The following is a 14,911-nucleotide window of genomic DNA, read 5'->3' as shown; positions in this document are numbered from 1 at the left end:
TGCCCATGCTATCTGTTGGCTAACCAATTCAATAGCTAACTTCTTTTTAGTTTCCCTCTCAACTGTCATAGACCTCTCAGCTGCAATCCTCTCTGATGCCCTATCCACCTCTGCAAGCCTATGAGCATAGTAGACACCTTTATATACCCTCACTATCTCATGTGCCAACTTCTCCATAGGAGTGTTGCATGGTCCCAACTTAGGCTTTATATCCCAATCAACCAACATCTTCAGTGTTTCCACTGTTGTCCATCCCCTAGCCTCAAAGCAGGAGCAAAAATGCTTAGGACAAACCCCCTGAATATAGGCTCAAATCAAATATTACTCCTTCCTACGAGTCAAAGCCTGATATGCAATGATGCGTCCTCTCTCCATCACAACCTGTAGAGCTTCGATGTATGCCTTGCATCTATCCTCATCCGACCCATAATCCTCTTTTCCCACATCATCAATATTCCACTCCCTATTGGTTTCTATCTCTGCCTCTCCTACGATAGCCACGTCCACATTCGGTGTCATCGCATCCTCTCTCAGCACATCCTTAGACTGTGGTACTCCCACCTCTTGTGGCTCCAATATGGTAGCTGCTCTTGTGGATACCTCTCCATGCCTTGGGCACTGAATGGAGGGACCGACCTCTGTAGGAATGAGTTGGAACTACTATCGTAGGAATGCACTGGCTCTGTCCATCACTTCAATCTTCTCGGGTTGTGCTGCCTACGTCGTCTCAATGCTCTCGACTAGCTGTGTTGGCTAGGTCTCGGTCAACAAAGATGAAGATATGGTGACCACGACGTCAGAGCCAATCACATCTAGTCAAACCTGAGGTTTGGGCTCTGGCGCGTGCATCTCTTCTATCTCTACTACTGGCGCTGCTGGTGCAACTAGATCTAGTGAAACACTCTGTGGAATCATAACATCTGTCGTGGCCATCGGTGGAGTCATAACATCCGTTGTGGCCGTCGATGGAGTCATGATAACTGGCACATGCCTTTGGCCAAATGGAGGAGTAAGCGAGGTAGAGGCTATCAAGTGTGCCGAAGTTGGCAACTAGGGAGGGGTGAAAAATGTGGACCCTTCAACTGCTGCATCGCTCCCAACTTTCATTGAGATACTCTCTTCCTCGGAATCGGCTCCACTGTTCTTAGCAGTTTCCTCCCTTTCGTTGTCTGTGTCCGTGTATGCTTCTAATCCTTGCAATACTTTCTTCTGACCGATCGTGGTTCCATCCGTATCTAAATGTCTCTAGTAGAATACTGGGGGTTCTCCTGGCGCCAACTTCCCCCTCAGTGGAACTTCAAAGTCGTCTATTGGAACTTGATGAAGAGTTGCTTCCAAAAACAAGCCGATGGCATGATGTGGCATGAAAAATGTCCGATATTGTAATTTCATAAACTCCATCTTGTCGGCGAGAAGCCTGGCCCAATCGTACACGGTACCATTCATGATGCCATTCATGAATGTAATGAGGCAAGGTGATATTTGAGGCCCTACTTGCCCCCGTCAACCTGCTTTTAATTACATCCATAATACATCTCCAATGGCCCTCTCGAATGAAATCTCTCCGTAGTTCTCGGCTCTTGGCACTTTTCACCACAGACTCCATTTCCTCTGGTGTGAGATCGCGGCCCACCATCTTTACCCAATATTCCTTACGTTCTCGTGGCAACTTGTGATTCTTGGTCTCCACTTTGTGAGCTCCTTGGTTAGGAATGCCAAAAACCCTTCTTGAAATCTCACGGTTTGAAAGAGACTGTCATACGGTGCTTCTTGTAAAAAAATGTACTTGTTATGTTGTTCTTGTTATACATTTCTTTCATAGGTTTTAAGATCGATTCAAACAGTTGAATGGAAAATACCGGAAGTTGTATTGCCCAATGTACTTGTGCTTGTATGTTACATCCCAATTTTTGCCCTAAAATTTTAAGCTGATTATAGCCATTGAACTCAATTTATTTCTTCATGTTCATGTGAATTTGAATCAGTTAATTGTAGCCGTTGTTATAACATGTTAGTTATAAGTTGTTACTTAATCCTTCATGTTCATGTGAAATTAAATTAGTTAATTATACTCTTTGTATCGATCTAATCATCATATGAAATTGTGTTAGTTAATTCTAGCCTCTGTATTAACTTATTCATGATCATGTGAAATAGAGACAGTTAATGGTAGCCATTGTACATATATGATGAACAAGTCAGTTATTATGATGATTTTAATTAACAACTTATAAATCTTGAATTGATGTTTTGGCGAGAATGTCGTTTTGAATGATTGGAGGATGAAGACCGGAGAGAGAGGGGAAGCATTGCAAAACAAGGTCATCAGAATGGGATGGTCATAAAGTTCAGTCATCAGAAATGACAAGTTTGACCTAAAAACCATCCTGGCAAGGTCAGTAGGGCTTCAACATATTTCACAATGGAACCACATGAGCTATAAGTAAAAACAATATAATAAAAGCAATACCAAATAAACATAAATTCTTACCTTTGAGAATATATATTAAATAATAATATCATTTATATTATTTTATTCTCTTAACTATGATCATAGATAAATAATTATAAAGTGACACCATTACATTAAAATTATTGATCTAATAATGTCACCTTACCATTACGTACCTATAAGCAAAATCAAGAAAATAAAACAGATATAAATAATATGAATTATTTTAAAAACTCTTCATCTTCCTTTTCTTTTTCCATTTTCCCTCCTATCTAATTTCTTTCTTTTAACCAAATTGATAAAGATTCGAATTTGATCTTGAAACTGATGGTAGCCGTAAGGTCAGGCTTTGGCTATTAAATAAACCTTTATTCATTCTCAGCAATCATCCTATTTTGACGTCTTGCATCTATATTCCTTATCAGCGTTCTTTCCTTGGCAACTCGAAGCTTTATGTTAGCGTTTGCAGAGATTACGATTGGCCTTGCTTGCAATCCGCTTGAAGTCAGATTGAATCCATTTACAACCTGCAGAGCTAGGGTAGGCTGTTAATGAAGTGCAGACTCATCTCAAGATTGGTTTTTAGAGAGAGTCGAGTAAGAAATCCAACTCTTATATTGTTCTTAATTTTCTTTTATTTATACTTCCATGTTATCATGCCTGCTATCCTGGGTCGGCAGTCCTTTATGAGAAATACTGCTTGGAATGAATGATATTGCATTTTAGAACCAATTAGTCTTTTCCTTGTATCTTCTAATTGAAGTTTGAATATTCCAGTCATAAACAATGGAGCTATTTTGTTTCCAGTGTGTTGACTGATTACTTCATTATCATTACCATTAACATATATTAAATCAAACATCTCTCATACTGATTGAATGTACATTTACTTGTTTTTCTTTTCTTTTTAGAACGATGTCTTGTCCTCAAGTACAAATCACATACATCCTGCTATAAAAATTATTAACAGAGATTGAGATAATGAACTGTAAGCACCAAGGTAATCACTAGGCAAATGCCAGAATATGGTGAAAAGTCTCTAAGTAAAGCTAATTTGATGGCACCAAGGAATCACTGGCTTGATGGCCTGAATATGGTAAGGAGGTGTAGATGAACTTGTAAAAGGAAAATACAAGAATGATATCAGTAAACAATACATACCTAATATTACTAATGTATTAGCTCATGCAAGTTCCCGTTCTAAAATAAGTTGTCAAGCTGAGTGGTGGAGATCGGTTTGTAAACCCACATTATGAAATCCTTGGCCAGGGTGGAAATAGGTAGATTTGCTAGAACAATTGATCTTGTTGTTGTCCAGACGCTTCAGTTATTTCATCGAATAACTATTGGGACCTCAACCCACCTAGATACTCTGATGGCTAGATCAATGAACATCCCAAGCCCAACTTCAGGGTAGGGAGGGCCGTTCTATTTAATTAGAACCTATGGGGGATAAGTAATGGTTCGCGGCTGGGAGGTTAAGCCGATGCCAATGCTTCTCCTGTCACCAAAGCCAAAGCTTGGACAACCTGTTGAGGAAGCTTCACAAATTAATCTATATGATCTCTTAATCCTGTAAGTTCAGTATTTCTATTCAAGTTCAAAAATTGTTTATTTTAAAAATAGTTATCACATTGATATAGTTAAATGTTCATTTCATTCTGAATTTCTTTTCAAGATCATCTGCCATTTATCTCGGTTAAAACTAGACGTAGTTAAATATTTACTTTCAGCTGAATTAGTTGTAAATGTATTCAAATTGTATTCTTGATATTACAGCATTCTAATATAGAATTATTTCAGTTTATATGGCCGTTGGAAAATCTTAATCATGTGAATTAGGAATAGGAATTAGTTTAGTTCAATATTGTAATTTAGTTAGTAGGAAACCGATTGTTACATCATATCAGAATTTGTTTGATTAAATTTGTATCTGTAGTCTCTTGCCACCATTTCTGGCACTCACTACCATTCAACCCTTCAAATTGAACTGTGAGGTGTGATAGGTCAGCCTTTACCTTCTGTTTCTTGTTGTTGGATGTTGTCGGCCCTACAACTTGGACTCTGAAAGCCAACACTCTTGCATTCTTTTCCATATTTGCCTTCAACTGATTTTTCCACTGCTTTCTTTTCCCTACAAACTCCATAGCAATGATCTTTTGTTTTGTCTTTTAATGTAACCAAAAGAAACGATTAGGGTTTGCTCTCTTTTTGTTTTCTGCAACAGTGTGTCTCTGGCGGCAATGGTTCCCACTCTGAATGCCTTTGTTGTCTTTCACTTCTTTGCAGATATTCTTCTTTTGACTTCTTACAAATTCTCTTCTTGTATACCTACACCAATACTACTACTACGAACTACCTCTCTCTCTTCAGCATACCCTTTTCCTTTTTCAGCAGACTCTTTGTCCCACTGGCGGCTTTACTTCTTTCGATGGATTATCCTCATCTATCGTTGTGTATACTTTGTGTCACTGAAACCCTTCCGCGACATGTATTTAGGTCAACTCTGTGTCTTATATTTTGCACCTGTGGTGGCTCAGATTTTTATTGTCGTGTGGCGTCCACACTCCTCCCTCTACGAAAACATATCCCTGTGGAAACACTTAGTGTCCGCGAAAACATGTACCCTTAGGACACACATGTCCGCGGCCACATGCATCCGCGGGATACCTAGTGTCTGCAGCCACATGTTTTCACAGGACTCGTAGTGCCCGTGGGACACTTAATATGCATTTTTTTTAAATTCTTTTTTTTTTAAATTTAAATTTTTTTATTTTAAATTTTAATTTTTTTTTTTTTTTAAATTCTTTCCGTCTGGTATTACTACCCATTTCGCCTTTTTGTTTGTAATAAATTTTAAGCTTAGACCCATTGATGGCATCAGAGATTTCTCGCCTGTCGAGAGTCCATAGTTTTATGAATCCATTGTCGCCAACTTCTCTCACTTTATACGGTCCAATCCATTTAACCTTGAATTTCCCTAGTTTTATCTCGTTGCCGCTGTTGTACCAAAGCATGAGTTGGCCTGGCTCAAGCCTTGTTCTTTTCATATGTTTGTCATGCCATGCCTTTCGACAAGGCTGGACCACCTTGTCACCCATTGCGCTATTAATCTACGCTCATCTAGTTTGTTCAATTGATATAGGTGTTCTCGTAAACTCTGCATATCTTCGAGTCTATTGTCAATTGCAATTTGCAAACTTGGGACCATAAATTTGGCTGGTACCACAACTTCTTGGCCAAATATCAACTCGAACAATGTCTGTCCCATTGTGACTTTAAATATAGTATGGAAGGCCCACAGTGCTGAAGGCAACTTTTCCTCCCAGTTTGCTTGTTTGATGCAACATGATTTGTATATTATGGCCACCAGAATTTTATTTGTGGCCTTCGCCTAGCCATTGGCTTGTGGGTAGTAGGGACTTGACAATGAATGAAAAATCTTGAATTTCATTGTCAATAATCTAATCACATGGTTGACAAAGTGACCCCCTCTATCACTTGTCAACTGAATAGATATACCATACCGTGTGATGATTTGTTCATACAAGAACTTAACCATACTAATTGTAGAGTTGTCGGGTAGTGCCTGTGCCTCTACCCACTTTGTTAAATACTTTGTAGCTACCAATATCTATCAGTAGCGGCGAGTCCTACTCACCTTTAGTGGATCGACGAAGTCTAGTCCTCAACATTCACACAACTCCTTAGTGTGGGACGGGTTTAATGGCACAAAGTCCTTGAGTGGTTTGCCAGCTCTTTGGCATGTATTGCAACTCAACACCCATTCCTGTGCATTGTTGTAAAGTGTTGGCCACCATAACCAAGCAAGAACCTTTCGTGCTATTGTTTGGGTCCCATGTGGCCACCTGCCAGACCTTCATGTGCTTCCCTTAGAACACTTTGCACTTTTTCTTCGTTACACATCGCCGTAGTACATGATTAGGACCCATCTTATAGAGAAGACCATTTATTAGTTGAGAAGTCTGGCTCCTTAAAACTAGCTTCCATCATTCGCCTAGTGGCATCTTTGTTGGAAATTGAGACGTTGATAGATAGTTCCCTATAGACTTGTACCATCATGGAAGAATCGCGATTCTAAATAAGTGTGCATCTGGAAAATCATCATTGACCCCTTTTGGCGGCTTCCCGGACTTGATTCGGGAGAGCTGGTCGGCAATGACATGACTCTTCCCGGGTTGCACAATGATGGTGAAGGTGAATTCTTGTAGTAGCAACAACCATCTACTAATTCTGCCTTGGATGATTGGTTTGTTCATGAGGTACATCAATGCCTGGTGGTCCACGTAAAAGGTAAATGGTGTAGCCAATAGGTAATGTCTGAACTTTTGTACCGAGTACACCATCCCAAGAGCCTCCCTTTCAATGGTGCTATAATTCCTCTCAACTTTTGACAGTAGCCAACTTGCAAAATACATTGGGTGATCGAGGTGATATGGTCACCAGTCTGCGCCAATGTTACACCTATGGCGAAGTTTGATGCGTCCACGTGGGCGTGGAAATCCTTGTTCCAGTTTGGATATGCCAATATGGGTGCCCCCAGCAATCTATTCTTTAGTTTTATGAAGGCGGTCTCCTACTCGAAAGTCCAGATGTATGGTTCTCTTTTTCATGTCAAATTGTCAAAGCGCAGAGCAATTTGGGCATAGTTCTTTATAAACCGTCTATAGTACCCAATGTGCCTGAGAAAAGACTTGACTCCAGATACCTTCGTCGAAGCTTCCATTTCCACTGTCACCCTTTCTTTATCAGGTTCAATCTTTATTCCTATCTTGCAAATAATGTGCCCAAGTAGTTTTCCTTGAGGAACCATGAACCGACATTTCTTTGGATTCAATACCAGCCTTGCCCATTGACACCTCTCCATACATTCTTGAAGTGCCTTCAAGTGGTTGTCTTGTCTACTGAAAATGGACCAATCATCCAAAAATGCGCAGAATTTGCCTACCTACATTTTGTCAAATATGTGCAAGATGATCCTCTGAAACGTGGCAGGTGCATTACACAATCTGAAGGGAATTCAGTTGTATGAATACACTCCATCCTCCATCACAAAAGTAGTTTTTAGTTTGTCTTCTTTAGCAATGGAGATCTGGTTATAGCCAGAGAATCCATCCATGAAGGAATACATCTCATGTCTGGCCACTTCTTCCAGAATCATGTCGGTGAACGGAATTGGGAAGGGATCTTATATTGTGCCTACGTTGAGGCACCAGAAGTCCACACATATCCAAATTTGGATCCTGTCCTTCTTCATCTATATCACAATTGGTGACACCCACTCACTTGTTTGAACTTTGAATATTATGTCGGCTTCCAGCATCCATTGTATTTCCTCATCTACACAGGTTGCATAGTTCTTGTTCATTTTGTATGGGTGTTTCTGCGCAAGTATGGCTCTAGGTACCAATTGTATGCGGTGGACATAGATTCTGGCAGGATTCCTTTAAAATCCTTGTAAGTCCATGCAAATACATCTTTGTACTCCAAAAAGATTTTGAATGTCGTGGCCTTTAGTATTAGGTTCCAGTCGTCTCCCACAAGTATGTTCTATGGATTCTCTGCATCTCCAAGATAGTAACCTCTATGGATGACTCTTCGTATCTTATCTCTTTTCCTTCAAAGTAATGGGCGGGACTCTCATTGATCTCCGCGTTTCCTTCTTTGTATTCCATGAACTGTGGTGGGAATACCTCCTTATCCTCGGGTTCCTCGACGCCAAGCATGTACGGGAAGAGTTCATAGTCTTCCATCTGCCAATGAAAAAGTCCATTCAGTGAACTGGTCTCGTCTCTTGAACACTCCAGTTCTAAAACGCCTTTGTCATTCGGATCCATTCTTCCCTCATTTCCCCGATGCTCTTTGTCTGACTCGAACTTTGACAATGATGTCATTTCTTCACTTACCATTTGAGTTCTGAGATCAATGGCAAACTTCCGTCCTCCGCTTTCCATTAACAAGATATTCTTCTTCCGGTTGTGATTTACTTTCACGACCACCAACCATCCTCTTCCAAGAATGGCAGCATATCCCTTTTTCTTCAAGGGAATCACTACAGAATCTAGCACAAATGGTTGCGTCCCAACGGTTACTTGTTGAGCCACTAAGGTCCCTAGGGGCTTCATCCCCTGTTGGTCGGTGCTGAGTAGGTTGAATGTGGATGGCCACAGTGTAGGCTTTTCCAATTTCCTCCACATCTCCTCGGGAAGAACATTCACCCTGGACCTACCATCCATGATGGTGTCCGTCAGGATGGTTCTGAGGATTCCCATCTTGACCATCGTAGGATGACGGCCATTGCTTACTGTCAGCAACATGGGATCTGTCGTCGACCCTCCTGGTACCGTTGGTTGTTCCTTTGTCTCTGACGGGTTTGCGTGGGTGAATAATGCTGCCGTTAGTTGCGGTACTACTTATAATAGGTCTTGAACTATGACAGGCACCTCTATTTGTAGGATCTAATTGACCAAGTTGTTCTCTCCCTCCGATCACCAAGGAATAGCATCTTTCATATCCTTCGTAGCCTTCATTGCTTTCTCTACATCTTCCTGTGCTCCTATAGCCTTTGCTTCTCCGTGCGGGGGTCAGGATAGGTGGCTTGCTTAGCCTAGTTGTGGGTGACAACCAAAAATTTTTCCTCGTCAATGTTAATGAGGTTTACTTGTTTTGGGCAGTTAGCATCTTCGTGGTCCTCTGGACCACACCATTGACATAATTTCTGCTGAGTGTCGTTCTTCAGACACTCTCTAGCAAAGTGGCCCCACTAGTTACATGCCCGGCATTGGATTATGGGCCTTCCCTTGGAATCATATTGTATCTGATTCCTATTGTCATTCTCGCCTGTCCTCCTTAGTGGTTGTTCTGGTAGCCGCTGGATGTGGCATTATTGTTGCCTTGGGTCTCATTGTTTGTGCTAGAACTGGATGGTTGTTCCTACGTGAATAGAATCTATTGGCTTCTAGTCTTCATGTTGAACAAACATTACTTTGTAGAATGACCTAGGACCTGACAGATATCACACATTGCCTTTTTGGGGCACACTCCCTTTGAATGACCTTTCTCTTTGCAATCCATACACTAGATTTCTCCTTCCTCCATGTGGCCACTGGTTCCCATCATGGATTTGAATTCCTTTCTCATCTGTTCTAAGTCTTTGTGGAGTGATTGTACTTTCTTGCTAGGCTCCTCCTTGCTGTTTGCATTGCTTCCCTCATCAGAGGATTCATTGCTCTTGGAAGAGGATGAAGATTTACTTCTCTTCTTCTTCTTCTTTGCTGTTTTGCTTTCACTTTCTAGATTTGAGGCACAGTCGTATGCATCTGTGTATGATGTGGACAGAACTATCTTCATTTTCCTTCTCAACCCCTCGCGGAGGCCTTTTACAAGCCAGTGTTTCTTTAATTCATCCACAGGTTGAGTACCCATCCGGTTAAGAAGATCTTTGAGCCTTCGATTGTAGGCTCGAACAATGTCCTTCCCATGTTTACTATTGTAGATTTCTACTACAACCTCGTTGCCGTCCTAGAGCTATTGAAATTCTACTTGGAATTCTTTCTTCAGATCATCCCATGTAGAGATCTTTGCCTTGTCCATATCGAAGAACCAATCCACTGCCACTCCCTGTAGGCTGGCTGGAAACTGGTTCAACCATTCATCCCCATCCTTAACTGAGTTGGCGGTCCATATCATTTCACACATATAGCAATGCCACATGGGATCTTCCTTCTTGTCGCTTGTGAACTTTAGGAGTTTTTGTTTTTGAGACATTGTGCTTCTTGCCCTTTGATTACCACTAGATCATGTCGCTAAACTATTCAAAATTGGTCCTGGTGGGTTACTCTGACCACTGTCCAGTGCTGCTTTGGTACTTCCTTTTGCCCCAGTGTCTTTTGTTGGCCTCACCTCCTCTCCTACTTCTTCATAGGTTCCCTCTCGTAGTGGTGTACATGATGAATGTAAAAATTGCTCTTTTGTTTCCTCAAGCACCGCTAATCTATGTCATGTTTCCTCGAGCAACTCCTCGTTGCTCTGTCCTTGCCGTTCCAGCGAACTGTGGTACCCTTCGTTGGTTCCTGTGAACCCTACTACAACCACCACAATAGGTGAATCCTCCGGCTGCCCCTTAGTCCATTCTCCGGCGAGTTGTCTTATTTTCCACCGCTGTTTGGCTTCGCCACACACAATTTATAATTCATCGATTTCTTCCCTCAAATTCATATTCTTATTTAAACGATTGGGCATTTGACGTATACCATTATAAGACAAAACAAAACAAAACACTCTTTTATTTATTTACTCTGTATACATAATGTGTTGACTTATGTGACAACAATTACAGACTTTTGAGTGCCCTTGACACCACAATGCAATAGCTCATGGTCCAGTTTTCTGATGTCATGCGGCTCTCTCAGAGAATTTCTTGAGGGTATCCTAATGGCATTCCTCACATTCTACTTCCTACTTGTGTCTCTTCTGTGCTACGTAGGCTTGGGAGATCAAATGGGGAAGTTGGTCCAAAAATTTGTTCGTGGTTGGGCTTGCGTGCATATCATCCCACACGTTGTCTATCGTAACCCCGATCTTCGTGGCTTCTCTCCATACGAAAGTTTCCAAACCTATGCGATATAGAATGTGAAAGTTCTGCATTACCTCATGCTCTCCTTTAAAACTTTTTGTTTTTCCGTCATTATTCGTCTTCCAGTTGTCTTGTACTGTTCTTCCCATTTATCTTTGTCCTTCCATACTACTCCAAATTCGAACTAGCAACGGCGCCAAATGTTCAGCCTGTCAGGGAACGGGAAAGAAACATATAACCAATGCAAAATACTATACATTTATCAAATTCTTTCCATACACAACAATGATATTTCATACAATGACAATGATGCCAAAATACATAAGTGTTCACGACATTTATAATGACCGAAAATGACACAACTGTGTCAGCATCGGTAACTGTCGAACTACCCCTTTTGCTGGACAATAATGGCAGTGAGGCTCAGGCTTCAGTTCTCAACAAAATTGATGCAAAAATGCACTATATTTTGAGAATTAATATTATGAGCTCTTACGCCCAATTGAAAATGTATTAATTGCTCTTAAAGTAAAGAATTCCTACACTTGTATTGGAAGAAGTATACAATATAAATATTATATCTTTTCATTATTTGTGGACACTAATAGTAATTATATATGGTCTTGTCATTGCACAACACAAACCATTGGGTGTGCTAGAGCTGAAGTTTAAATTTGTAGTTCCTATTTACCATGCTATTCTTTAGTTGGGTTGAAGACCCCAGCTTCAAGATTATATATATGTATAGTCTTGTAATTGCACAGCTTATATTCATGCGGACCATTGGATTATCTACAACCGAGGTTAAAATTTGTAGTTTCTATTCACCATGCTAATATTTTGCTGGGTTGGAGCCCCCTCTGTACAGCTTATAAATTGCTATGATTGAGAAAAAATGTAAATATCTTTTAGTTTATTCAAATATTTGAGCACTTTTCCTGATGACAACTTTTTGAAGTGTTTCAAAATAATATTATTTCTTGTTATCAAATTTCTCAATAATGCTGAACTTCAAATAAGTTGGTTGTGAGCTTTGTTTGTGACATACAGGGCAAAGAGACGCATGGTATCCCTGGGTTAGTAAATTTATTTGGCATTGAATCTCCTGGCTTGACAGCAAGCATGGCCATTGCTGAAATGGTTTCTGCTATTGTTTAACAATTCTCAAGGTAACGTCATTTACAAGGGACTGCTAAATATCCTTGCCTTTCATCAATAAGGATAAACATTTGTAGCACTATATATCAGAATTGAGAAAAGAATAATTTTGGGAACAGTTGCATGAATCTCTTAGTTCAAGCATGTACAAATCCTTAAAAGGTTCCACCTCATTGGACATGGTTATACGATTGGCTGTTGTTTTGAGGATGATTCGTCCTGCATTTTTGAACAATCGACATTAGAATAGTGGTAACTGTTATGACATGGATTTCTAAAAATACTCGGTAATTGCTAGATCCGATGCATTTGATTTTTTCAGAATGTTATTTTCAACTATATCAATCTGCCATCCAATGAATCAGAATTAAAATGGTGGTTAGGCAAAGACCGTAGCCTTCTTAGCACACTTCCAAGTGAGACACCAATTTTCGATGTTAGAGCTCACTCATGCAAATTCTTCAAAGCTGCTATCACTGAGAATAATTTATGTTTGGATATATATTTATCAGGATAATTCTTCTTGTATTTTCAACAGTCTGTTAGAATATTACAAGCGAAAAAAAAACATGATTACAATCTCTTATTTTAGAAAAATAGTTTTTAGCTTTCAAATGGAATTTCCAATGTCTTTGAAGGAATAAATTGGGTTTTTTTCTATGTTAAGAGATTTTCTGTTATCTTCAAGAGGTTATAAATCTTTCTTCTCTTGGAAGGCATAACATAATATATTAAGAGAAATATTGAAGCAGTTGTGAGGTCTGCAGATGTAATTGTTTTTTCTCTCAGCATAAGATCACCAATACTTGCCCCATGGATGTTTACTTGACATATTGTCAAGGTTTTACCACATATATCTGTGTATTGTCATTTGTTTTGTTAATCTTCTATTATTTTCTCACTGTTTCTTTGTATCTAATTTGTGCTGTAAATTTATAGTTTATGCCTTATGGGTTGATGCTTCCACGTTCAAAACAAGTGGTATCATAGCAATTTGTTTTGCAGCAACTGTGCTGGAATTTAGTGTGGATTTCGCAGAATCAAATAGGCTTCGAGCATAAGATTTTAGATGGAGAAATTTAATGGAAAGAATAATTTTGACGTATGGAAGTTCAAAACAATTGATTTGTTAGTGCAACATTGCACAATGCATTCATTGGAAATCAAAGAAACCGACAAATATGTCTGGTGAGGATTGAGAAGATTTGACTATGAGAGCCCCAAGAACAATTCGATTATGCTTGGGAGATGAGGTTTGGTTTAATATTGTTGAAGAGGGAACAACAATAGGCTTATGGAGCAGGATGGATAGTTTTTATATGACAAAATGCTAGACAATCCAGATCTATAATTGCAAGTTTGTTTCCACAATCCATAGTAGTATTTTTTCCTTCTAGATTGAGATTGTGTGTATCTGTTGAGCCAATGTTTTGGGCCACACTCTATGAACCATCACCAAGGCAAGATAGCAGCGAGGAGACAAAGTATACAGGTTGAAGAGGCAACTGTACATTCTACAAATGAAGGAAGGTATAAAAATTGTTAATCATTTAGATGTTTTCAATACCTCTAATTTGTCAATTGAGTAGTATGGATGCAAAAATCAAAGATAAAATACAAGGCAGAAACATTGTTGTATTCTTTGTATGAATCTTAGAATCACTTAGCCTCTTCCTTTTAGCTTTAGCAAACTTGACACCTGTGAATTTGATTATGTCGTAGGAGCTTTGTTGTTTGGAGAGACTCAAAGTCTAACACAAAAAGTTCGACAGCAAAAGCAATGGTGGCTAGAGGTCGATCTATCGAAAAAGTGGAAAATTCAAGAGGTACATCTGAATCCAAGTCAAAATGCACAAAAGGGTAAGGGAAAAGGTTGGCTCTACAATAAAGAAAGAAGAGAATGATGAGTCCAAAAAGGAAGCAAATTCGTTGAAGCAATTTTAGGTACAATTTGTGAAGTGTTATCTATTTGAAATATCTTACAATATCAAGATGAATGGATATTGGATTTTGGCACTTCTGATCACATGTGTCCACATTGGAGTTGATTTTCCTATTACCAACATATTGATATAGGTGTTGTTCTTATGGGAAATAATGAGAGGTAAGACATGTACCTGAACTGAAAAAGAATTTGATTTCCTTGGGTATTTTGGATTCTAGTGGTTATCCATTCCAAGGGGATTTTAGTGGTAATGAAGGCTATGAAAGTTGGAATCTTTTATAGGCTAGAAGGTAGTATTGAGGTAATTCAAGCGATAGTGATACATAAGGAAAAAGATGAATCCACTCCTTTATGGAAGCAACAACTGGGTCATATGAATGTGAAAGGGCTGAAGGTACTTGTAAATCGTAAGCTACATCCAAACTTTAAAAAAATTAATTTGAATTTCAGATAGCATTATGACCTTGGGAAGCAATGTAGACAAAAGTTTAAATTTGGTAGTTATACAAGCTAAGTGTTCTAGATTATGTCCACTGAGATGTTTGAGATGCATCCACTATAGTTTCTTTTGGAGGGGCATCATATTTTGGGACATGTATAGATGACTACTCTAGAAAGGTATGAGTCTTTTTTAATTAAAAGTAAAGCTAGTGTATTTGGTCTATTTGAGCAATTTAGAGTTTTAGTTGAAAAGAGTTTTGACAAATGAAACAAGTGTTTGAGAACAAATAATGGAAAGAAGTTCACATCTTTAGTTTGA

General features: G+C 39.3%; 1 protein-coding gene across 5 annotated transcripts in view; it reads left to right on the top strand.

Moving 5' to 3' along the window:
• Positions 1 to 12,741, top strand: part of LOC149530248 (FAD-dependent oxidoreductase family protein) — a 216,796-nt gene extending 204,055 nt beyond the window's left edge. For 3 of the 5 annotated variants that reach the window (XM_089808651.1, XM_089808655.1, XM_089808653.1), the window contains one exon: positions 12,099 to 12,741. In XM_089808651.1, coding sequence (XP_089664777.1) covers positions 12,099 to 12,206 — 108 coding nt within the window. In that variant the 3' untranslated portion in view covers positions 12,207 to 12,741. Of the gene's footprint in view, positions 1 to 2,281; positions 2,401 to 12,098 lie in introns of those variants that run through there. The other 2 variants (XM_089808654.1, XM_089808652.1) reach the window with 2 other exon arrangements.
• The last annotated feature ends 2,170 nt before the right edge of the window (positions 12,742 to 14,911 follow it).

The sequence above is a fragment of the Cupressus sempervirens genome, chromosome 11, assembly GCF_028749045.1.
Source record: "Cupressus sempervirens isolate cs-2001-9-10 chromosome 11, ASM2874904v1, whole genome shotgun sequence".
In the NCBI taxonomy this organism is placed as follows: Eukaryota; Viridiplantae; Streptophyta; class Pinopsida; order Cupressales; family Cupressaceae; genus Cupressus; species Cupressus sempervirens.
Note: the sequence above shows the minus strand (reverse complement) of the source record. Positions and strands in the feature narration are given on the sequence as shown.